A 25,390-nucleotide genomic window follows, 5' to 3' on the forward strand; every position below is an offset into this window, starting at 1 on the left:
CTGCTGCTTGAGCCCCAAAAGAAAAAATACAGTCTCACTCCTTACTGCAGTTCTGTGCTTTGTGCCCATGCAGCTAATGACTAGGTCCAAGAGTTGCCATATGGTGGGCACATGACTATAAGGACAAAACTACTTTACATAATAAAAGGCATGTGGCAGAACAGCGCTGTTTAGATCCAGCGAACTGTATACTGCCAAGCAATATTCAAATCCCTCCAGCCCTCACACAACCAGATTACTCCTTGATTGCCAAGCTTCATCCAATGTGCTCGTTATCACTGACGTTATCAGGGACGTGTAATAATGATGTTTAGTAATGACGAAACACATTGGGAAGAGCTTCCGATTCAGGAGTAAGCTGAATATGTGAGGGCTGGAGGGATTTGAACATTTCTTGGCAGTATACAGTTCACTGGATATAAACAGCAACATTCTGCCACATGCACTTTTATTATATAAAGCATTTTTTTCCACATATTCCTGTGTGTGCAATGTTTAATATTTTTATACAATAAATATATTGTGGGGAGCACAATGTTCTTTGTTTTCACTTCCTTTGAGCCTGAGTACTTGGTGTATTGTCTGCAGGTGGGGTTACACTGAAGGATTACCATTACTGATCCCATCCTTAAGTGCCTGATTGCTGGTTTAAAGGAATATGCTCATATGACCTTTGTAACAAGGGTCCAAACTGAAAGGTGGGAGAGCATGCTAAAGGGGATGGTGGAGGTTTTTTCACCTAGAAGTGCACATCATTATTGGTCTGCATGCATTTGAAATGTTTTGACTCACCAAGGATTTTGCACAGACTTTGTCACGCATATTTGGCATTATGCACAGAATATTTGTTAAATATTTGATTATGCTGATCATTTGACTGTTTGTATTATGAAGTTTAATTATTCTATTAGCACAGCACTCATGCAGGGATACGTTGAAAGGTGATTTTTTTTTTTAATCACTTCATGCTGGTAGCTTTCTTTCTTTTCAGGCTCTAGCCTAAATGTATTTAATTACTTATATTCCTTTACATTTTTTTTCCACATAGAAGCTTCACACCCCCATCCTAAGTGAACAAGTGTCATGAAATGCGTTGAGGAATCAGAGCCCCTACAATTAGGATATATTAATAAAGATGTTAATGTATTGATAGACCAATCTAAGAAGGCTCTTTGGTGGGAAATGTATATGTTGGGGTGTTATTTATTGTGTACTGTCCTTTTTTTTTTTTTTTTAAATAAAACTTTTTTTTTTTCGTTAAAATAGTATACTGTACAATAAATGTAAAAAATATTTTTATATGATAATGGACATGTTTGCTTGACTTTTAATGGTACCAAAATAGTGTATTCACAACAAAAAAGCTTAATTTCCTTCTTGTGATAAGTACATGTAAATAAGTTGTTTTATTTAACCAAGGATTAGAGCTGTTCTTTGTGAGTGCAAAACAGGATGTTTGCACTGTAGGACACAAATTGCACAATTTGCAACTTTTGTGGTGCATTAACACAAAGGGGGGTATTTACTAAGACTGGAGCGCTCAGAATCTGGTGCAGCTGTACATGGCAGCCAATCAGCGTCTAACTTCAGCTTGTTCAATTAAGCTGAGCCTGTGACAATAAAACCTGGCAGCTGATTGGTTTCTCTGCAGAGCTGCACCAGTTTTAGTAAATCTCCCCTAAAGTGTGTTAATGTGTGTGAGTTTTAATTGTTAACATGTATTGTGTCAGAGCAATCTATTCATTTGAATAGGTTTCTTAGCACACTAAAAGGCAACAAAAAAGCATGTACTTTTTTGAAATGCAGCCACCTCAATGTACCTTAGTGTTCATAGTGCTTTGTGGCGAGCTAAAGTACATGCGTTGGCAAGGGACCTTGGCGTGCCATTAACCACTTGCCCTCCTGAGGATTTACCCCCCTTAATGACCAGGCCTCTTTTTGCTACTCAGCGCTGCACTAATTCAACTGATAATTGAATTAGCAACGCTGCACCCAAACAAAATTTACGTCCTTTTTTTCACACAAATAGAGCTTTCTTTCGGTGGTATTTGATCACCTGTGCGCTTTTTATTTTTCACGCAATAAACAAAAAAAGACCAAAAATTTTGAAGAAAAACGATATTTTTTACTTTCAGCTATAAAAAAAATATATAGTAAACTCAAAATTAGTTATAAATTTAGGCCAACATGTATTCTGCTCCATGTTTTTGGTAAAAAAAATCCCAATAAGTGTATATTGATTGCTTTGTGTGAAAGTTATAGCGTCTACAAACTATGCTATAGATACTGCAATTTACGCAATTTTTTTGCTATACGCGCTGCGCTAGATTAACGGACAATTGCACGGTCATGCAATACGGTATATAAATGAAATTTATGTCCTTTTTTTCACACATATAGAGCTTTCTTTCAGTGGTATTTGATCACCTGTGTGTTTTTTATTTTTTGTGCTATAAAAAAAAAAAGGCTGACAATTTTGAGAAAAAAATACAATATTTTGTACTTTTTGCTATAAAACATGTCCAGTAAAAAAAAAATGTAAAAATCAAATTTCATCATAAATTTCAGCCAAAATGCATTCTGCGACATGTCTTTGCTAAAAAAGAACCCTAATACGTGTAAATTAATTGGTTTACGTGAAAGTTGTAGCGTTTACAAATGACGGTAAAGATACTGGGATTTTTAGGGTTTTTTTATACTAATAATGGCGGCAATCAGCAACTTATGGCGGCGATCAGTGACTTATGGCGGCGATCAGCGACTTATGGCGGGACTGACACTGGGGGGGAACGGACTTGGGGTCACTGACATCCCCATCCACCAATACAGTGATCAGTGCAAAAAAAAAAACACTGACACTGTACTAATGGCACTGGGGAGGAAGGGGTTAACTTTTTTTGCACTGAAAGGGTTAACTGTGTGAGGGGAGTGTTTTAATAGGGGGGAGAGGTGTGTACAGCAGGGAGACAGGCAGATCAGGACAGAGAAACTCATTTCTCCTGGTCTGTGTGTCAGGAACTGTCAGGGAAGTGACAGAAAGCAGAGCTACTGCAGCCCTGCTCTCTGTCACTGATTGCTGCAAATCGCTGGGACACAGCTGATAACAACTGGCTGTGACCCGGCGACTGACACCCGCGGCTGAGATCGGCGGTGAAGGTAGGGCGGCGGCGCGCCTTGCGTGTGCCCCCTACCTGTTTTGAAACAGCACGTTTTAAAACGTGCTTTTGCCCAGCCGTGCCACCCTGCCACCGTTTTTATACAGTGGCTCGGCGGCAAGTGGTTAAAAATGAATGTTTTCATGCATTGCAGAAACACACTTGTTCCAGCAGAGCATCATGTCAAATTTTCCATGTGATTGGGTATTCTTTGCAAAGTGAAGCTTTACCTCATTTATGGAGCTCTGTAGCAACTGATCTTGAAGAGTATAACTGCACTTTGCAATGTGCATAGTCTATTTGCCTTTAGTAAATCAACCCCATAGTGTTTTTAATGTTTGTAGAAATGCATGTGAAAGTCACTGGGCTATTGTATATATTAGTGTACGTTTATGTCTTCAGATCCTTCGTTCTATGTAAATACGTATACTCATGGAGATGCACATCCTTCATGTATACAGGGTCTCTCTGAATGTAAACAATAGACTCTGCAGTCTCCAATTGCATGAAATAACCACAATGCTCCTGTGATCTTGGTTTAGACCAGTGGTCTCCAAACTGCAGCCCAGGGGCTGGATGCAGCCCTCTTCATGCCTTTATCTGGCCCCCTTTGGACACTATTCCTCCCACTGATACAAGACACTATTCTACCAACTGACAAACAATGGAGCAACATTTCTCCCACTGACACAATGGGCCAGTATTCCTCCCAGTGATGCCAATGATGGGGCACTATTCTTCCCCCTATTACCAAATGTGGTGATATATACTTCCACTTGTGCCAGGAAAATTTCCAGTCCCACTGGCAACAGTCCGGCCCCCCTAAAGTCTGAAGGAAAATAAACTGGCCCTTCGTTTATAAAGTTTGGAGACCCCTAGGTCATATACACCTGCTTAGAAAAAGTAATAATAATACCAGGACAGAGGTACATTTCTGCTATAAACAATGTGATTTGGTAACACTAACATGTACAGAGACGATTCTTCTGAACTGTAGATTTTATTGAGCTACACCCACTGTGCCTTTATTTAGAATTGGTGATATGACTAACAATTGGCAGAAAGGCCCTGCGATTGCACAATGCCAGTTCAGAAATAAAAACCACATTTCCTTAAAACAGAAAACATGCTTAAGGAACTTTGATTCACCTGCAGATTGTGCAATGCTCCGTGAACTTAAAACATAATTACGAGTCCGTTGATTGTGATGACTCTGCCTCTTATGGGGCCATCTGCATTAACTAAGCAGCGGATTTTGGGTACATGCAACCTGATATTGTTGCTAGTTCCTTTGTACTTTGCAAAGCCCTGAATATAAGCATGTAAAAAGTTTCATCTCTCACTTTGAATCAACCTCCTTCTCAAATTATAGGAAGGTTTTAGCCACTCTAATGGGCCGTATGCACCATAAGAAGTTCGAACGAAAATGTTTGTACAAGGAATGATCAGCCGATTATCTGATTGTTAGTATAGTGCTTTTGACAGTCCATTCCGACTTTTCAGACAAAAACTGAAAGTACAAAGTAGAACATTTTTATTATATGTGAACACAACATCCAATTTTCGTTTAACATGTACAGTAATTGTATGGAAATACCGTATTTTTTGCTCCATAAGACGCACCTGACCATAAGACGCACCTAGGTTTTAGAGGCGAAAAACAAGAAAAAAAAATATTCTGAACTGCAGACACAGTACAGGGGATGACCAGAGACTGCGGACACAATACAGGAGATGACCAGAGACTGCGGACACAGTACAGGAGATGACCAGAGACTGCAGACACAGTACAGGAGATGACCAGAGACTGCAGACACAGTACAGGAGATGACCAGAGACTGCAGACACAGTACAGGAGATGACCAGAGACTGCAGACACAGTACAGGAGATGACCAGAGACTGCAGACACAGTACAGGAGATGACCAGAGACTGCGGACACAGTACAGGAGATGACCAGAGACTGCGGACACAGTGCAGGGGATGACCAGAGACTGCAGACAGTACAGGGGATGACCAGAGACTGCAGACAGTACAGGGGATGACCAGAAACTGTAGACAGTACAGGGGATGACCAGAAACTGCAGACAGTGCAGGGAATGACCAGAGACTGCAGACAGTGTGGGGGATGACCAGAGACTGCAGACAGTGCGGGGGATGACCAGAGACTGCTGACCTTTAGGGAGGGAGGGGGAGCGGGTACCCGAATTTGACAGGTACCCACTCCCACTTCCGCGGAGTTGTCCTTCCCTCTTCTTCCCGGGCTGGCTTCTGTGACAGCCGGGTGCCCACTGCGCATGCGCGAGAAGCGCTGCACTTTGTGAATGGCCCGGCGCCTTCTGGGACCTGTCATGTGTCCCAGAAGACACCGGATCATTCACAAAGCGCAGCACATGCGCAGTCGGCACCCGGCTTTCACAGAAGCCAGCGCGGGAAGACTATGCAGCACTGGAGCGAGGAACAGGTAAGGCCCTGCAGGAGAGAACAGCTGAGTGGCCGGCCCGGTATTCTGACATGGTGGCGGCAGAAATACCGGACCGGCCGCTTTATATTCGCTCTATAAGACGCACTGACATTTTCTCCCCTTTTTTTGGGGGAAAAAAGTGCATCTTATGGAGCGAAAAATACAGGAATTGAATAGGAAAAAATGCGTATGATCAGAAACATAGAACAACCCTACACTTCCTCTTTTACTACGCTAGTATATACTGTAGCTATGTTTGCATTTCCGGGTAGGGGGCACGCGCCGTCCTACCCATGCTGCCATTGGCGGCTACAGATGTCAGTCACCAGGTCCCGGCCAGAGATTCCCTCCCGGCACCCAGTGATCGCTGAGTAAGGCTGACAGGGGAGAGACCTTTGTGTAAAACACAAATCTCTCTTCTACCAGCAAGAACATGCTGTTGTGTATTTCTCTGCACAGCAGAGAAATACACAGCAGCATGTTTCCCTAGTAAAACACACACAGCCCATTATGTAAAACAGCATACAGTCAACCCTTTGATCGCCCCAGATGTTAACCCCTTCCTGTCCAGTGTCATTAGTACAGTGTCAGTGCTTTTTATTAGCACTGATCACTGTATTAGTGTCATTGGGATGTCAGTGGTAGTTAGTCAGTTCTCCCCAGTGTCAGAGTGCCCGCCGCAGTCCCGTTATAAGTCCCTGATCGCCGCCGTTACTAGTATAAAAAATTTTAATTCCATTACATATACCACCATTTGTAGATGCTATAACTTTCATGTAAACCAACTAATTTACATGTATTGGGATTTGTTTTTAGCGAAGACATAGCAGAATACATTTTGGCCTAAATTTATGAAGAAATTAGATATGTCTTATAGCAAAAAGTCAACTATATTGTTTTTGTTTTCATAACTGTCGGTCATTTTTGTATATAGCGAAAAAAAACAAAAAAAAAAACACAGGTGATCAAATACCACGAATAAAGGTCTATTTGTGGGAAAAAAAGGACATACATTTCATTTATGTACAGTATTGCATGACCGTGCAATTGTCAGTTAAACGAACGCAGCGCCGTATCGCAAAAAAATGGCCTGGTCAGGGAGGAGGGTAAATCCTCTGGCGGGAAAGTGGTTAATATCATTTCAACTACATCATGATATGCACTTTCGTAGAAAATCAGTTGACCGATCGTCTCTTAGTATTAACCAAGTGCAAGTGCAAACCAAGAATTCCAGGATCCTGAGCTCTACTTCTCCTCTGTACCCACTGCAGCCTCTTATCCAACTATTTTAGCATGAGAAAAGCATGTGAGGGAGAGCTGCAGTCTTGTTAGGCTCATCTCCGGGCGAATAAGTTTTCCCTTCTGCAACGGTTAATTGCTCATTTTTGTCTAGGGGATTGGAGAATGGAGATATACTTACTTGAACCTCTGATACTGCCTGCACAAGACCAGTTCCTGCTGGTCCTGCTCCCCTGCAGTCTAGCGGTCTTGTGTGTTGGATTGTTCCTGATGTCATCAAGCCCATAGCCCTGCTCTGGACGTAAGAAATTCAAGAACAGACCACCGCTGGATCGTGGGGGAGCATTGTTCACCTGTGGAATGAAGGATCTGGTGAGTATTGGCTTTCTACTCTCTCCTGGACAAAATGAGCAGTTAACCCATTGCAGTGCGAGCACAGCCCCACTGCAAGGGAAAACTTTTTTTCCTGGCACTTGGCTTTAATAAATGCACTGGTTAGCACCATAATTAGCATTTGTACACATACCTGTATACCTAAGCTTGCCATAGACAGCTATGAGTTTTTAAGCCATGCGTGGCTCTGTCAGTACCATCTGGCTTGACAAAAGGAGATTTAAGAATCAACTGAACAGGATAGAAAAATTACCTTGTAAAACAACCCATACAGTTTAAAATAGAAATAAAAAGGTAGAACACTTGTGTATAGATATAAACACATTGTAAATACCAGGTTTTCCCTTTTTTCTTTTGATTAGAGATCACATACCCTTTTCTCACCTGCATAAGGAGCTGAGAGAGCTGGGGGGAGAAGAATAGCTATACGGAGAAGGGATGGGGGTGGATGTCAGCAGAAGTCTGATCATTGGAGGAGAGCACACCGAGTTCTCAGCACAGGTGGAAAACTGACCATGCTGTGCTCTCATGCCTTGTGTGGTCAATTTTTATAGAAAAACACAGGGACTGGAAGAAACACCAGGGATTTCACACAAAGGAAACAATATAAAGAGAACAGAATACTTTTTCATACAAGTACATGGTACAACAGGCACATATCATAAATATGAAATGTTAGGTTTACATATTCTTTAATAATATGGGCAGACAGGGGCTTGTGAGCTTCCAGACTTTCTACAAAAATGGCAGCCCTACGTAGTCTGGAGGCTCAAGGTATCGACGGGCAGCACCAGCTCTGCACGGTGATATGATTGCTGTTCATAGTTATCAGCCAAACTCTCCCTTTCATCTTCCTGCAAACATATTACTAACCAACTAACAAACAGATTGCTATGTGATACATGTACTATGCATCCTTTCGACATATGTATCTAATATACCGACATGGAAGGTTAAACCCAATCTATGATCAATTAAGTTGAAATGTTAGTCCCTCCTTCATGGTCCAGTGATGTCTGGAATGTTATGGTGTTTTTGGCGGATTTTCATTTTAACCAATAATTTTCAACTACATAAGTACACATGAGTAACACAACTATTATCTAGTACATGTAGGCTGACCATCTAAATAGCATGCTTAGCCTTACCTTTTGTTGCTAGCAGCGCCACAGGTACAGCAACAACTACGACAACTACCGCTCCGACCAGCAGACCGACAAACCACTTCACCCATGTCTGAAAGAGACGTTCACAGCAAATGTTCTGTTAAAAAGCCATTGGCCTTTACATTTATTTATTTTGTTTATTTAAAATGAACCTGTAACAGAACTATATAGAGAGACATTGCTGACTTGTTTTTAACAGTCATCCAGATCCTAGCTCCACTAGATAGTGAATCATTGACCTCTAATGGGCATGGAGGACAGGAGTTCAGGTTCTTCTGACTTAATTGGGTGTATACTAGTTCAAGGTCTAGCTAGTGAAACTAGAGACAGGATGGCAGTTCTGGAGCTTATAAAACTTTGAAGTCATTATTAGCAGTTCCCATTTCTACTCTCAAATATTTCATTTAATTCAATATCAGGTATACCATGTTCTTCATCACAGGTGTAAGACAGACTTCTGAAGAACAATCTGAAATACGAAATAAGTCAGCAACATGCCAAAATAAAGTTCAAACCTTGATACCAAAACAATATTTTGTAACAATTTTGCAATATAGAGTGCCTTGAAATTTTCCACATTGTCATGTTACAACCAAAAACGTAAATGTATTTTATTGGGATTTTATGTGCTAGACCAACACAAAGTGGCACAGAATTGTGGAAGGAAAATGATAAATGGTTTTCAAACTTTTTTAAAAATAAATATCTGAAAAGGGTAGAGTACATTTGTATTCAGCCCCTTTACTCTGATACCCCTAACTAAAATCTAGTGGAACCAATTGCCTTCAGAAGTCACCTAATTAGTAAATAGAGTCCACCTGTGTGTAATTTAATCTCAGTGTAATTACAGCTGTTCTGTGAAGCCCTCAGAGGTTTTTTTGGAGAACATTAGTGAACAAAAATCATCATGAAGGCCAAAGAACACACCAGACAGGTCAGAGATAAAGTTGTGGAGAAGTTTAAAGCAGGGTTAGGCTATAAAAAAAACGCATCTCACAGAGCACTGTTCAATCCATCATCCGAGAATGGAAAGAGTAGGGCACTACTGCAAACCTACCAAGACATGGCCATCCACCTAAACTGACAGGCCGGGCAAGCAGAGCATTAAATCAGAGAAGCAGCCAAGAGGCCATTGGTAACACTGGAGGAGCTGCAGAGATCCACAGCTCAAGTGGGAGAAGCTGTCCACAGAACAGCTATTAGTAGTGCGCTCCACAAATCTGGCCTTTATGGAAGAGTGGCAAGAAGAAAGCCATTGTTGAAAGAAAGCCATAAGAAGTCCTGTTTGCAGTTTGCGAGAAGCCATGTGGGGGACACAGCAGACATGTGGAAGAAGGTGCTCTGGTCAGACGAGACCAAAATTTTACTTTTTGGCCTAAAAGCAAAACACTATGTGTGGTAGAAAACTAAAACTGTACCTCACCCTGAACACACCATCCCCAGCGTAAAACCTGGTGGTGGCAGCATCATGTTGTGGGGTTGCTTTTCTTCAGCAGGGACAGGGAAGCTGGTCAGAGTTGATGGGAAGATGGATGGCGCCAAATACAGGGCAATCTTAGACGAAAACCTGTTAGATTCTGCAAAAGACTTGAGACTGAGGTTCACCTTCCAGCAAGACAATGACCCTAAACATACAGCCAGAGCTACAATGGAATGGTTTAGATCAAAGCATATTCACGTGCTAGAATGGCCCAGTCAAAGTCCAGACCTAAATCCAATTGAGAATCTGTAGCAAGACTTAAAAATTGCTGTTCACAGACACTCTCCATCCAATCTGACAGAGCTTGAGCTATTTTGCAAAGAATAATAAATGAAAACTCTATAATTTCCCACAGAAAAGTCAAACTTTCACCCTTGAAAGTGCAAAATTAACATAAACCTTTTCAATGACACACATAACCTCTCCCACCGTCTCAAACTGTTAATATACTATCCATGATAAAGTCCCAAATTCAAAATTACAAGTTCCAAAATAAAAATTAAAAAATTATTATAGTCCTTGCACTTCAATCTTCAAACTGTGAAATGTCCAAATCTTCCCTTCAATCCAAAGAACCTCGAAAAAATAAACTAGATATAGTGCATTATCTTAATAAAATTAAATTATAAGTGATATCATGCAACCACACAGGTGATATAATATATACTAATAAATAGGTAACACCTGTGAGGTGAAAAATCAACACACCACTTCACAAGTGGCCCTGTGAAACAACCACTGCAATACGTGAGATGCAACACATACACAATAAGTGATCATTCAGAAATTGTGCCAAAAATAGGTGCCACCACTCTGCATATGGGATAATATACAATTACCCTCTTTCTGCTTTCAAAACACTCTGAAATTTCCTTTTCCCAGATGGGATTGCTTTCACTGGGAGTATGCTTTCCTTTAGTAGGAGTGCACAGTTGAATGAATCCCTTCCCCCTGTAGCAATGGGTATCGGGATCCCCGTTCCTCACAGAACAAATGGGGGCAAACTCAGTGGAGTAATAAATAAGGTATACATAATTTATTAGCAGCTTACATTATCAACAGGTACCGTCCATCCTCGATAAGTCCGTTATATCCCTTTTTTTTCCCTTGTGAAAAAGTCGGAAGTGACGAAACGCGTCAGTGTCGTGACATCAGACGCTAGGCCGGAAGGAGCAGCGCGGCCATTTTTAAGGTGCTTTCGGCTTATAACGAACTTATCGAGGATGGACGGTACCTGTTGATAATGTAAGCTGCTAATAAATTATGTATACCTTATTTATTACTCCACTGAGTTTGCCCCCATTTGTTCTGTGAGGAACGGGGATCCCGATACCCATTGCTACAGGAGGAAGGGATTCAACTGTGCACTCCTACTAAAGGAAAGCATACTCCCAGTGAAAGCAATCCCATCTGGGAAAAGGAAATTTCAGAGTGTTTTGAAAGCAGAAAGAGGGTAATTGTATATTATCCCATATGCAGAGTGGTGGCACCTATTTTTGGCACAATTTCTGAATGATCACTTATTGTGTATGTGTTGCATCTCACGTATTGCAGTGGTTGTTTCACAGGGCCACTTGTGAAGTGGTGTGTTGATTTTTCACCTCACAGGTGTTACCTATTTATTAGTATATATTATATCACCTGTGTGGTTGCATGATATCACTTATAATTTAATTTTATTAAGATAATGCACTATATCTCGTTTATTTTTTCGAGGTTCTTTGGATTGAAGGGAAGATTTGGACATTTCACAGTTTGAAGATTGAAGTGCAAGGACTATAATAATTTTTTAATTTTTAATTTTTATTTTGGAACTTGTAATTTTGAATTTGGGTCTTTATCATGGATAGTATATTAACAGTTTGAGACGGTGGGAGAGGTTATGTGTTTATTTTGCAAAGAAGAATGGGCAAAAATTTCACTCTCTAAATGTGCAAAGCTGGTAGAGAAATCCCCAAAAAGACTTGCAGCTGTAATTGCAGAGAAAGGTGATTCTTCAAAGTATTGACTCAGGGAGGCTGAATACTAAAGCACGCCACACCTTTCAGATATGCATTTGTAAAAAAAGCTTGAAAAGCATTTATTATTTTCCTTCCACTTCACAATTATGTGCCACTTTGTGTTGGTCTATCATATAAAATCCCAATAAAACACATACGTTTTTGGTTGTAACATGACAAAATGTGGAAAATTTCAAGGGGTATTAATACTTTTTTTAAGGCACTGTATATGTAATGGCTCTGGAACCTTTTTTGGGCATTGCTCATCCCGTGATTTTGTTTGCGCGATTGTGGCTTGTTTGTCGCACACAAAAACCTGCCACAATCACGGCAAAAATGCCCCGCGTTTCCAGATGCTATTGAAATGAATGGCACCTCCAAAATGTGATTGTGCATTTGCACATTGTCACACTGCATTTTCAAATCTCGTGCAAAATTGATTCCGCCCATGATTTGAAATTTCCTAATGTGAATGGAGCCTAACATTCAAACCTTAATACAATGTTGAATATTAGCCTTACAGCAAACCTAAATCTACCTAAAAGTCTCTAATTTGGCACTGCAGACATACAGTACACTCCTCTAGTTTTCCTACCAAGCTCTCCATGAACCTTGAATTCTTGGAAGCTCTGGTATGCATATTTACAAACGTTTCACCATATTCCCCAGAACGATGGGGTCCTGCCCTTCCTTGCCTATTGTGTTCACTGTTAGTTCATCATTGCCATATGTGGCCAATAGAGATGTTCGTACTAGGCGCACCCTGCAATGTCCTCCTTGGTGGACTTTCACCAGTGGATGCAGCCATAGCCATCTTGACTCGGTTCAGTGAGCAATGGAATAGTATGTTAAATTAAGCATTTACACATGCAGTGTAAGAATACCATTGCACTAATGCTACAGCTTTTATGAGCAAATAATTGCAGTATAACCATTTTACAAACATAAAGCCCTGAGCAAACTGTTGGCGCTATATAAATCCTGTATAATAAGAAGAAGAACAACAACATTGTAGTTAGCAAAACAGTTCAAGTTTTAGTGCTGTTTTTTTGGCACTGTGACCCTTACAGTGGTTAATTCTTAAAACGTTTTCCTTTATGATCAAACACTCAGCTGATCTCTATGACCCCAGTTACACGGATCTCTAGAAAATTGGATATTTCCCAGCACAAAAATAATGAATCATTAACTACTTGCGAGCAGCACTCAAACCTTTGTTTTATTGACCACAAAATATGCCTATATGGTATAAAGTCAGCATAACTTTTTTTATTTACCTGTATAAAACTTTTCAAAAATAAATAATTACATGAGCAGAAACTAAAATACATTGTTGTCAATTGCCTATTGTTTTACAAATTTTCACAAAATGATTATTTTCTTAAAGCAATTTATTCTATTTTAGGTGCTGGTGGTCTTTTTTTTTTAAACTAGTCAGGCAGAGCTATGTTCTCAGATTTAAAGCCCAGATAAAAAGGGGGTATTGGAGATATCATTACAGCGTGATATTGTACTGGACAACTTCTCTCATTACTGTGCCATCTTATGTCATAGTTACAATCACAGTGTGGAACTGCTGTGTTCAGCGATATTCACAGTCATCATCATGGTTGCAATCAATACATTGCCAGTCTTCATTTCTATGTGTTTATTTGCAGAAATTATGGAAAGAAATGCAGTTTTTATAGGCACTGCTATAGTCTATGTCACATAAAAATAGTAGGTTGCTTGCATAAAAATGTGGAGATTGTATAGCCTCCCTCGAGTTGAATATAAGGTGAAGTTTCATCTTATAATTGCAGAATGAAAACAGTTTTTGTCACACTAAATGACACAGATTGGGCCAAGCAGTGTCAGTTTGAGGGCCTGTTTGGACTGAGGATCAAAGTTAGTGAACAAAAAGTGGAAGAACAAGAACAGCAGACTCACTGCTTATTCCTATTCTTGAATGCAGATAAACATTATTACACACACACACTCTATCTTGCCAAAAGTATTGGGACATCCCTCCAAATCATTGGATTCAGCTGTTCCAATCACCTCCATGGCCACAGGAGTATAAAATCAAGTACCTAGGCATACAGACTGCTTCTACAAACATTTGCGAAAGAATGGGTGACTCTCAGGAGCTCAGTGAATTCAAGTGTGGTACCGTGATAGGTTGTCACCTGTGCAATAAGTCCATCCGTGACATTTCCTTACTACTAAATATTCCACAGACAACGGTTAGTGGTATTATAACAAAGTGGAAGCAACTGGGAACAACAGCAACTCAGCAACAAAGTGGTAGGCCACGTAAAATGACAGAGGGGTCAGCGCATGCTGAAGTACACAGTGCACAGAAGTCGTCAACTGTCTGCAGTCAATAGCAAAAGACCTCCAAACTACATGTGGCCGTCAGATTAGCACAAAAGTAGTGTATAGAGAGCTTCATGGAAAGGATTTCCATGGCTGAGAAGCTCCAAGCCTTATGTCACTAACTGCAATGCAAAGCGTTGGATGCAGTGGTGTAAAGCATGCCGCCACTGGACTCTAGAGCAATGGAGACGTGTTCTCTGGAGTAACGAATCACGCGTCTCTGTCTGGAAATTCTATGGACATGTCTGCATTTGGCAGTTGCCAGGAGAACGGTACTTGCCTGACTGCATTCTGCCAAGTGTAAAGTTTAGTGGAGGGGGGATGTCAGGGTCCTGTCCACGGCAGAAGTTCTGGAAGATCTGGCATTTCTGCCAGTACCCTGCATGGCCGCAGAAGCACGCATCAGCCTCAGTTTGGTGCCAGGCGGCCTTTATAAGGAAGCTCATCACTTCATCAAGTTGCTGGATGATCTCTAGCTCCCCGTGCCTTGCTCCTGTTTCCTGTGATTGTGACCTGTGATTTCCTGATACCGACTCAGCTTGCTCTTGGACCTGTCTACTCTGCTGTACCCCTGATCTGACCTCAACTTGGCTTACGGATACTCTCTCTCGCTCCTCTGTGTATGACCTTGGCTTTCCCATCTGACTACGTCTGCTCTGATTCCCACCTGGTACCTGACCTTGGCTTGAACCGACTACCCAGTAAACATCTAAATTCTGGAAGGGATTGCATACCACGCACAGGCGCCTCCTGTCTGCAGATCTATCTACGTGCACCAGCTGTGCTTCTGAGTGGACCACCAACCAGCACTCCTACAGGCAACCTGTGCAACTTTGGGCCTGACTCCCACTGTCCAACTCTCAGGGGAGTCTGGAACTTAGCCGCAAGGGAAGCCCTCTCTCCATTGGCCTCCATCACCAGGTATGTGATAGGGGATTATAGTGTGGAGTTGTTTTTCAGGGGTTGAGCTTAGACCCTTAGATCCAGTGAAGAGAACTCTTAAGGCATCAGCATACTAAGCTATTTTAGACAATTTCATGCTCCCAACTTTGTGGGAACAGTTTGGGGATGGCCCCTTCCTGTTTCAACATGACTGCGCACCAGTGCACAAAGATTGGGTCCATAAAAACATGGATGAGCGAGTTTGGGGTGGAGGAACTTGACTGGCCTGCACAGAGTCCTGATCTCAACCTGATAGAACACCTTTGGGATGAATTAGAGCAGAGACTAGGAGCCAGGCCTTCTTGTCCGACATCAGTGCCTGGTCCCACAAATGCGCTTCTGGAAGAATGGTTACACATTCCCATAGACACACTCCTAAACTTTGTGGACAGCCTTCCCAGAAGAGTTGAAGCTGTTGTAGCTGCAAAGGGTGGGCCAACTCAATATTGAACCATATGGACTAAGACTGGGATGCCATTAAAGTTTATGGGTGCTTAAAGGCAAGCGTCCCAACACTTGGTTATACATATATATATATATATATATATACACATACATACATACATACACACACACACACATATTCAAAATGTATTCAGAATAATGGCAGTGTGTTGAAAAAAGTGAATAAAGCTCAAAATCCTTCTCATAGCTTTTATTTCCATACACACAAATGCATTGGGAACACTACACATACTATTAAAATCAAAACATGAAGAAAAATATCAATTTTGTGTTTTTCCTCTAAAAAAATTGAAGAAAGTTGAATATTAGACTATTCAAAAAAAAATAGCAGTGTTTGTATTCTTCTTTACAAACTCAAACATTCACTATATAAACTGAAAAAGGTTTGAAGATTTTGCTTTCCTTTGAATCACTTAATGAATATTCAGTTGTATAAGCACTGTTTCTGAGAACTGCTGTACATCTGTGTTGCATGGAGTCAACCAACGTCTGGCACCTGTGATCAGGTATTCCAGCCCAGGATGATTGGACTACATTCCACAGTTCTTCTCTATCTCTTGGTTTTGCCTCAAAAAACTGCATTTTTGATGTCACCCCACAAGTTTTCGATTGGATTAAGATCCGGGGATTGGGCTGGCCACTCCATAACGTCAATCTTGTTGGTCTGGAACCAAGATGTTGCACGTTTACTGGTGTGTTTGGGGTCGTTGTCTTGTTGGAACACCCATTTCAAGGGCATTTCCTCTTCAGCATAAGGCAGCATGACCTCTTCAAGTATTCTGATGTATTCAAACTGATCCATGATCCCTGGTATGCGATAAATAGGCCCAACACCGTAGTATGAGAAACATCCCCATATCATGATGCTTGCGCAACCATGCTTCACTGTCTTCACAGTGTACTGTGGCTTGAATTTAGTGTTTGGGGGTCGTCTGACAAACTGTCTCCGGCCACTAGACCGAAAAAGAACAATCTTACTTTCATCAGTCCACAAAATGTTGTGCCATTTCTCTTTAGGCCAGTCAATGTGCTCTTTGGCAAATTGTAACCTCTTCAGCACGTCTTTTTTTCAATAGTGGGACTTTGCGGGGGCTTCTTGCAGATAGCTTGGCTTCACATAGGCGTCTTCTAATTGTAACAGTACTCACAGGTAACTTTAGACCTTCTTTGATCTTCCTGGAGCTGATTGTTAGCTGAGTCCTTGCCATTTTGGCTATTCTTCTATCCATTCAAATGGTAGTTTTTCGCTTTCTTCCACGTCTTTCAGGTTTTGGTTGCCATTTTAAAGCATTTGCGATCATTTTAGCTGAGCAGCCTATCATTTTCTGCACTTCTTTATATGTTTTCCCCTCTCCAATCAACTTTTTAATCAATGTACGCTGTTCTTCTGAACAATGTCTGGAACGACCTCAGAATCTCAGAGAGAAATGCACTGTAACCAGCATGTACAACATTTGCTGCCTTCCTTCCTTAACTTCTTGCCGACCGCGCATAGCCGAATGACGGCTTCACCGCGGCCGGCCAGTTCTGAGTGGACGTCATATGACGTCCTCCCAGAACGCGCTCTCCTGCGCGCCCCAGGGGGCGCGCACCCGGCGATCTCCGTGATCGCTGTGTCCTACGGACACAGCTGATCACGTGATGTGGTGAAAGGCCGATCCCACCGGCCTTTTACCACGTGATCAGCGGTGTCCAATGACACGCTGATCACAGGGAAATGCAAGTGCCGGTTCTCGGCTGCACTTTCCTCACGCTGTCAGATCGTGAGGAAAGTACTGCCGAGAACCGGCAGTTGTCAGAGCGGGGATCGGAACCGATCATCAGGGCACTGATGATCAGTGCCCTGATGATCGGTGCCCAGCAGTGACACCCGCAAGTTCCGCCCAGCAGTGCGCCCACTAGCCCCGCCCACCCATTCCCAGCAGTGCCCCCACCTGTGCCCAGCAGTGCCCCCACCTGTGCCACTCTGCAGTGCCACCTACCTGTGCCCAGAAGTGCCACCTACATGTGCCCAGCAGTGCCACCCACCTGTGCCCACCCACCAGTGCCACCCACCTGTGCCCACCAGTGCCACCCACCTGTGCCCACCCACCAGTGCTGCCCACCAGTGCCACCCACCAGTGCAGCCCAGCAGTGCTGCCAGTCAGTGCCACCAGTCAGTGCCCAGGGGTTGTGCCAGTCAGTGCCCAGAAGTGATGCCAGTCAGTGCCGTCTATCAGTACCCATCATCAGTGTCACCTATCAGTGCCGCCTATCCGTGACCCCTAATTAGTGCTGTCTATCAGTGCCGCCTATCTGTGCCACCTCATTAGTACTGCCTATCAGTGCCCTTTAGTGCTGCCTATCAGTGCCCATCAGTGCCGCCTATCAGTGCCCATCAGTGCCGCCTCATCAACGCAAATCAGTGAAGGAGAAAAAATACCTGTTTGAAAAATTTTATAAAAGAAACAAATAAACTTTTTTTTTTTTTCAAATTTTTTGCACTTTTTTTAATTTATAGCGCAAAAAGTAAAGCGCCCAGTGGCGATTAAATACCACCAAAAGAAAGCTCTATTTGTGAGAAAAAAATGATCAAAATTTCATATGGATACAATGTTGCATGACCGCGCAATTGTCAATCAAAGTGCGGCAGCGCTGAAAGCTGAAAATTGGCCTGGTAAGGAAGGGGGTATAAGTGCCTGGTAGGCAAGTGGTTAAATAAGGGCAATAATTGCCACCTGTTTTTCAAAGAATGAATGACCTCACTAATAGAACTCCACACTGCTATTATTTTGAACATGCCCCTTTCAATTAGTGATTCAATTACACAGAAACAGCAGCATGCATGTCATGACTGTTGGGTCTGTTGGATTTCTATTACTCTACTACACCTGCTAGTAAATTATTTGCCATGTAGAAATATCATTTCTACCAAAAACAGTGATTGATCAGGTTAGTGATGTCTGACTGCTATTATTTTGAAGACAAATATATATATATATATATATATATATACATACATATATATACATATACAAATACACATACACATACACACACACACACTATATGTCTATAGTAAGGGGCACAGGCTCAACTGGCATCGGCACCTTTATCCTGCATTTTTATTAAGCAAGGGAGCAAGAGAACCCAGTTTCAATGCAGGAGGGCTTTGTATGCCAATTCCATAGCATACAGCAAACAAGATATCTGTTCCTGTGAGCTACTAAATCAATTCAGGTCAGTTCCTGACTAACAGAGTGTCCCCAATGAACTTTCTACAGCAAACAGGCAGCAAATGCACCTTTTTCAGTGTTCTACCAGCACTCAGACTTTTCACCTAGCAGCAGGCTCCCACAGCAGACAGACAGAGAGAGAGAGAGAGAGAGAGAGAGAGTCCTGAGCCTCAATCAGCTTTCATATACAGTATAAGGGCCAGTGTACAGCTAAAACTAAAGTGGGCTGTACACGGATTCAAAATTTGGCTGGTTCAGTAGGTACTAGCTGAATTTTGATCAGCATGTGGGCATCCTCACACCAACAGTTGGTCATTTTATTCACTTCTGTTGAACAGACATGAAGTTTTGTTTTCCAATTGATGGCTGATCAGTTTATTCTGACAGTAGTGGGTGCAGCTTTCAGAACACAATTTTCTAGCAGAGGGGGATTCCCAACTTGTAAGTGTGGATGGAGGAATCTGTATTTTCTCCTTTAGTTAGTAAAAAAAAAAACTAACAGTTTATGGCCAGCTTAGTAACGAGGACTGGCTACCTGGTAAGATGTGGATCTAGCAATAGAGGCTTTATCCTTTCCAAAGCGATATAAAGCGATACTTTCCCCATATCAGTCATCAACCCTGAGGCCGCTCACCATATGCATGTATGAAACCTAGGTGACACGCATAAACCATCCACAATCATGCCAGCCAATAAAATATGTTAGGTTTTCATGTCTTTATGAAAAAAGTAAAAAAGAGTTTTGTACATACAGGGAGCTTCAGTGTCCTAGCCAATAATACAGTTAATGTCTCAACACATTTCCAGCTAAAATAGGAAACAAAATGTACAAATGCTAAATATTGTTTACCAAAACAAAGATGCTATTTTTTCCTGGGATTTAAAAAAAAACCAACAAAGTATTCTATTGCACACATACTGTATGTTCTGGGTCACAATGACAAATATTTCTCTACCAGCTTGAAGGCTTCATGCACACTTAAAACACAGTTTTGTTAGCTGTAGAATGCTGCAATAAAAACATGAGTTTTTTCATGTTATTCAGGGTTTTTGCATTAGCATTTTTCAGCTTTTTTTTTAGTGTTTTTCAGCGTTTGTGTTTTTATGCAAAGTTATACTCCCACAAAATCTTCAGGCTCAAAAACGCTCATAAAACGCCAGATAGCTGCTTTTTTTTTAGTTTTTTTCAGCTTTTACTAGCGTTAGAGCAATATTACAACTAAAAAAACTCCTCTAGAAACCCACTAATTCTGTTTTCTTTTTTTCCAGCCAGAAAACACTCCTGCCAAAAACTGCCGATTAAAGCCTATGTGTGCATGGACACATAGGATAACATGCTGGGGAGTTTGCTGGCTGTAGAAAAAGATGCCAGAAGCCAAAATCAGCTGCTGTAGAAACGTCCAGTGTGCATGAGGACTTTTTTTCCCACAAAGAGAGCTTTCTTTCATTGGTATTTGATTACCTGTGCGGTTTTTATTTTTTGCGCTATAAACAAAAAAATACCATCAATTTTGAGAAAAAAAACTATATTTTTGACTTTTCACTATTAAACATGTCCAGTAAAGTAAAATAAAAAAATCTAATTTCTTCATAAATTTAGGCCAAAATGTATTCTGCTACATGTCTTTGCTAAAAAAACTCCCAATACATGTAAATTAATTGGTTTATTTGAAAGTTATAGCATTTACAAATGGCGGTATAGATACACTGGAATTTTTTTTTTTACTAGTATTTGTGGCAATCGGCGACTGCAGTGGGCATTCTGACACTGGGGGAAACTGATTTGGTGTCACTGACATCCCCAGTGTCACCAATACAGTGTTCAGTGCTGCTAAAAAGCACTGACTGCCATTGCAGACTACATATTCTGCTTTTTATTTTTCCTTTGGTTTGTGAGTATACATCTATTTGTTTACACAATAAACACGTGGTGTACCACTGTAATGCACAATGAGAGTGCACCCTTGTTTGTTTTGTTTATATATAATCCTCCCTAGCTCTATCCTAAATGAAAAAAAAACCAAAAAACACGTTTTGCCTATAGTTCTACTTTAAGTTAAAAAAAATTAATCAATTAAAGTGGTAGTAAACATTTTGTATTTAAAATGCAAAGATAGGCAGGGGTTTATACCAGAAGAGACAATAGTGGTCTCTTCCATCATAAACATCCCCCTTGCCTTTTAGCTGGTAATGTGATCTGAGCCACACAAGCGCAGCTCAGATCACGTTTACGGCGCGCTCTGTGTGCCACGGCGAAGTGATGTCGCCACAACCCAGCCATTTAAGTGGCCAAAGATCCACAACCCGGAAGGAAGACCAGGCAAAGATGCAAAGATGGAAATGCTGCACTGGAGGGCTCCGTTAGCAGGTAAGTCTGTCATAATATGCTAGTATGCGGTGCATATTATTACTGTACATTGGGACAAACTAGGGGGACCAGCTGTTTCATTTTTAGGAAATAAATGTGGTGTGTGTCTTTTTTTTTTTTACATGTAGCACTAAAGTAAACAGGCTAACCTGTGACAATCTGTTAGGCCACTGTAAAAATATTAGTCTTACTACAATATATGTAGCATTTGAGTAATTAATTTATATTCATTATTTTACTATGGTTTACCGTTGCAGTTAACTTATGCTGACCATCCACTAGAAGAATTTCCAAATAATGTTTGTACAACAATTCTCAGTAAATTTGAGGACTTGACTACCATTGTGTGAAAATACTTCAAAATTCTGTTTGCTTTTAACATTCAATTTTGGAACAAATGGACTTTCTCAAACAAAAACCACATACACTATTACAAATTTGTTTGTTTGAGAAGAATTTTCCAACCAGTTCCTTAAAATTTTCCCGTCAAGAAGTTTGATTTCAAATCAGTTTGACCCCACTAATGATTAGAAAATGAAATGAAAAAGTTTGAAGTTTGAAATTTCTACTCGAGTATGGTCAGCTTTCCAAATACAGGCAGTGCTGGGAATGTTTTCTGAAGTTTTTAATATAAAATAAATCATCCACATTTATTTTATCTGAGACACTTAAAGTGGTTATAAAGCCTAAATTCTTTTTACCTTAATGCATTCCTTGCATTAAAAGGTAAAAAATGTTTAAGCATCAGTAATGCTCCCTCAACCCCCCAATACTTACCTGAGCCATCATTCGTTCCAGCAGTATGTACGTCTGCAGGCTCTCTCCTCTCACGTCCGGGTCTCACAAGCTTTGCTCACAGGCCAATGGCTCTCTCTGCTGTCAAACAAAGTCAGTGACGAGAGAACGGGGGGGCTGAGTCTATAGACACAGGCAGCGGGACTCGAGCCTACATGAGTGCCCCCATTTACAATCACTTTACGTGCAAGGAACCACTGAAATATAATTTAAAAAATAATATATTGTACAGAGCTTATGTATGTATGGATTACAGAATATCACTCGTGCGTGGGGTGTTTAGCACTATAGATACAATCTTTTGCCGACATATTAATCCAAGCACTCTGTAGTATTATAAAAAAATAAATACATTTATTTTGTGGCGATTGTGCTTGGTTGTTTGCCAGTGCATCCAGCAGCAGTGGCATTTGGTTGTTTAACACATCTAAATGCGCGTAGACGTATCTAAGCGCTAAGTGCAGTTAGCTGTTGAGCGTTAATTCAATGGCCAGGATATAATACTATTATGGCCAATGAAATGAATTAAGCTCAAGTGCTTGACACACCTAAAACACATTACAAGCACAAAGGGGTGTAGGAGAGAGGATCAAAGCATCCAGTGAGCATGAGGCCTAAAACATATCTTCCAAAAATCGTCCAATGGGGAATTTTCTTTTAGGCGACTACTGTTAAAGGGGTGATTCACCTCAATTTATTTGGAGGGGATGGTTAAAACTATCAGTTTTTTTCTGTCATATTCAGGAAGGGGGATTTACTAAAATTGGAGCATTCATAAGATGGTGCAGCTGTGCATGGTAGCCAATCATCTTTTAACTTCAGTTTGTTCAAATAAGCTTTTGCAAGAAAACTTGGAAGCCGATTGGTTTCTATGAAAAGTTGCACCAGATTTTGCACTCTACAGTTTTAGCAGATAAACCCCCACAGAGTCATTTCTGTCCGATTCAAGAGTTTCCCTTCACTTCCTGGGGGGAAAAGGGGGAAGAAATCTCTCCAAAGTTAATCACCTCTTAGACACCTGTCACCCCATTGGAAGATTTTTTCTCACCTAGTGTTGTGATGGCAACTCAGAATTTTGGATTTTGCCTCACTTTCAGTCCGGTGACAATGGATATCTGGACAGAAAGACAGGGTGAATCCCATGCTCTAGCAAGAAAAAAATAAGTTTTGCCATTACATACACTTTAGCACACTGTTTACGCTTTCCAGAAATTTGTATGGGAGCACGGGTACACAGTAATGATGTCCATTAGACTTTAAATCTCTGTTCCATAATAAAAAAAGAAAAGAAAATATTTTTTTTTTAGTCAGAGATGCGTTTGCTAACCAAACTTGGGATTCAGTAATGACTTGTAGAGTCCACATACTTGCAAACTAAACTCTTTATTGTCTTTTTTATTGCTGTTATCATATCTGCCAATTCCCACTCCCAGACCAATCCCACAATCTTGCCTCAGCTGCAAAAAAGGTCTTCAAATATATCCTGCTTCCAAGACATTTTGAACTCTGTTATCATTCAATGTGTTGTAGGACACAAACCCTGCACTAAAAGGTCCTTGTGTTTTTCTACTCGACTTTACATTGCCACTTCTACATGCCATATCCTTTGGTGCATCTACATACTGTACATCATAAGACAGACACTACATTCCATTATATTCCTGATAAAGAACTTTCAAAACCATTAAATAACTGTGTCTCATTCCAGTAATTCCTTTACTGGGTATGAAAAAAAAAAATAAAAACAGCATCTATAGTTTATTGATATTCATAATGTATGAATGAGCAGCAGTACCTCGATCTGTATCTTATTCTCCCTTATCATTTAGCATATCCAGTTAGTTCTTAAATCTAAGAGTAGTGCTGTGGAAGGTTCAAAGAAGAGACAGATTAGGGCAGAGTGGGGCCCTAGGCAGGGTAGCATTATTGCCCCCAATCCCTTCCATTGAAACAGATAATGATTTAAATTTAAATGGAGAAGCTGCTCCATTGACATGGTCTGTACTGGCATGGCCACATCAGACACTAAGGGGTAGATCTGCTAAAACCGGAGCACTCAGAATCTGGTGCAGCTGTACATTGTACCCAACCAGCTCCTAAATTCAGCTTGTTCAACTGAGCATTGGAAAATATGGAAGTTGACTGGTTTCTGAGCAGAGTTGCATCTGATTTTGCACTCTCCAGTTTTAGTAAATAAACCCCTAAACTGACTAGAAGTTTATATTCCCTTGTGATGTGACATTGTCAAGAACATCGGGTGCATGGCCGTTCCTTAAGATCTGTGCATGCACATAATATAGCCAGTGGCCCAATACACTGTATACATGTACACACTTATTCTAATATACAGTTGTGTTCAAAATAATAGTAGTGTGTTGAAAAAAGTGAATAAAGCTCAAAATCCTTCTAATAGCTTTTATTTCCATACACACAAATGCATTGGAAACACTACACATTCTATTCCAATTCAAAACATGAAGAAAAATATATCAAATTTGTGTTGTTGCTCTAAAAAAATTGAAGAAAAGTGAATATTAGACTGTTCAAAAAAATAGCAGTATTTGTATTCTTCTTTACAAACTCAAACATTCACTATATAAACTGAAAAAGGTTTGAAGATTTTGCTTTCCTTTGAATCACTTAATGAATATTTAGTTGTATAAGCACTGTTTCTGAGAACTGCTGTACATCTGTGTTGCATGGAGTCAACCAACTTCTGGCACCTGTGAACAGGTATCCCAGACCAGGATGATTGGACTACATTCCACAGTTCTTCTCTATTTCTTGGTTTTGCCTCAGAAACTGCATTTTTGATGTCACCCCACAAGTTTTCGATTGGATTAAGATCCGGGGATTGGGATGGCCACTCCATAACGTCAATCTTGTTGGTCTGGAACCAAGATGTTGCACGTTTACTGGTGTGTTTGGGGTCGTTGTCTTGTTGGAACACCCATTTCAAGGGCATTTCCTCTTCAGCATAAGGCAGCATGACCTCTTCAAGTATTCTGATGTATTCAAACGGATCCATGATCCCTGGTATGCGATAAATAGGCCCAACACCGTAGTATGAGAAACATCCCCATATCATGATGCTTGCGCAACCATGCTTCACTGTCTTCACTGTGGCTTGAATTCAGTGTTTGGGGGTCGTCTGACAAACTGTCTTCGGCCACTAGACCCAAAAAGAACAATCATATTTTCATCAGTCCACAAAATGTTGTGCCATTTCTCTTTAGGCCAGTCAATGTGCTCTTTGGCAAATTGTAACCTCTTCAGCACATGACTTTTTTTCAGCAGTGGGACTTTGCGGGGGCTTCTTGCAGATAGCTTGGCTTCACATAGGATTCTTCT

General features: G+C 40.9%; 1 protein-coding gene across 1 annotated transcript in view; it reads right to left on the reverse strand.

The window, feature by feature from the left end:
- Positions 1–25,390, reverse strand: part of DPP4 (dipeptidyl peptidase 4) — a 156,327-nt gene that overhangs the window by 116,198 nt on the left and 14,739 nt on the right. The window contains exon 3 of the mRNA XM_089660038.1: positions 8,399–8,486. Coding sequence (XP_089516164.1) covers positions 8,399–8,486 — 88 coding nt within the window. The remainder of the gene's footprint in view (positions 1–8,398; positions 8,487–25,390) is intronic.

Source organism: Staurois parvus, unplaced genomic scaffold (genome assembly GCF_062004578.1).
Source record: "Staurois parvus isolate SC_StPar_1 unplaced genomic scaffold, SC_StPar_1.0 ptg000031l, whole genome shotgun sequence".
Lineage (NCBI taxonomy): Eukaryota > Metazoa > Chordata > Amphibia > Anura > Ranidae > Staurois > Staurois parvus.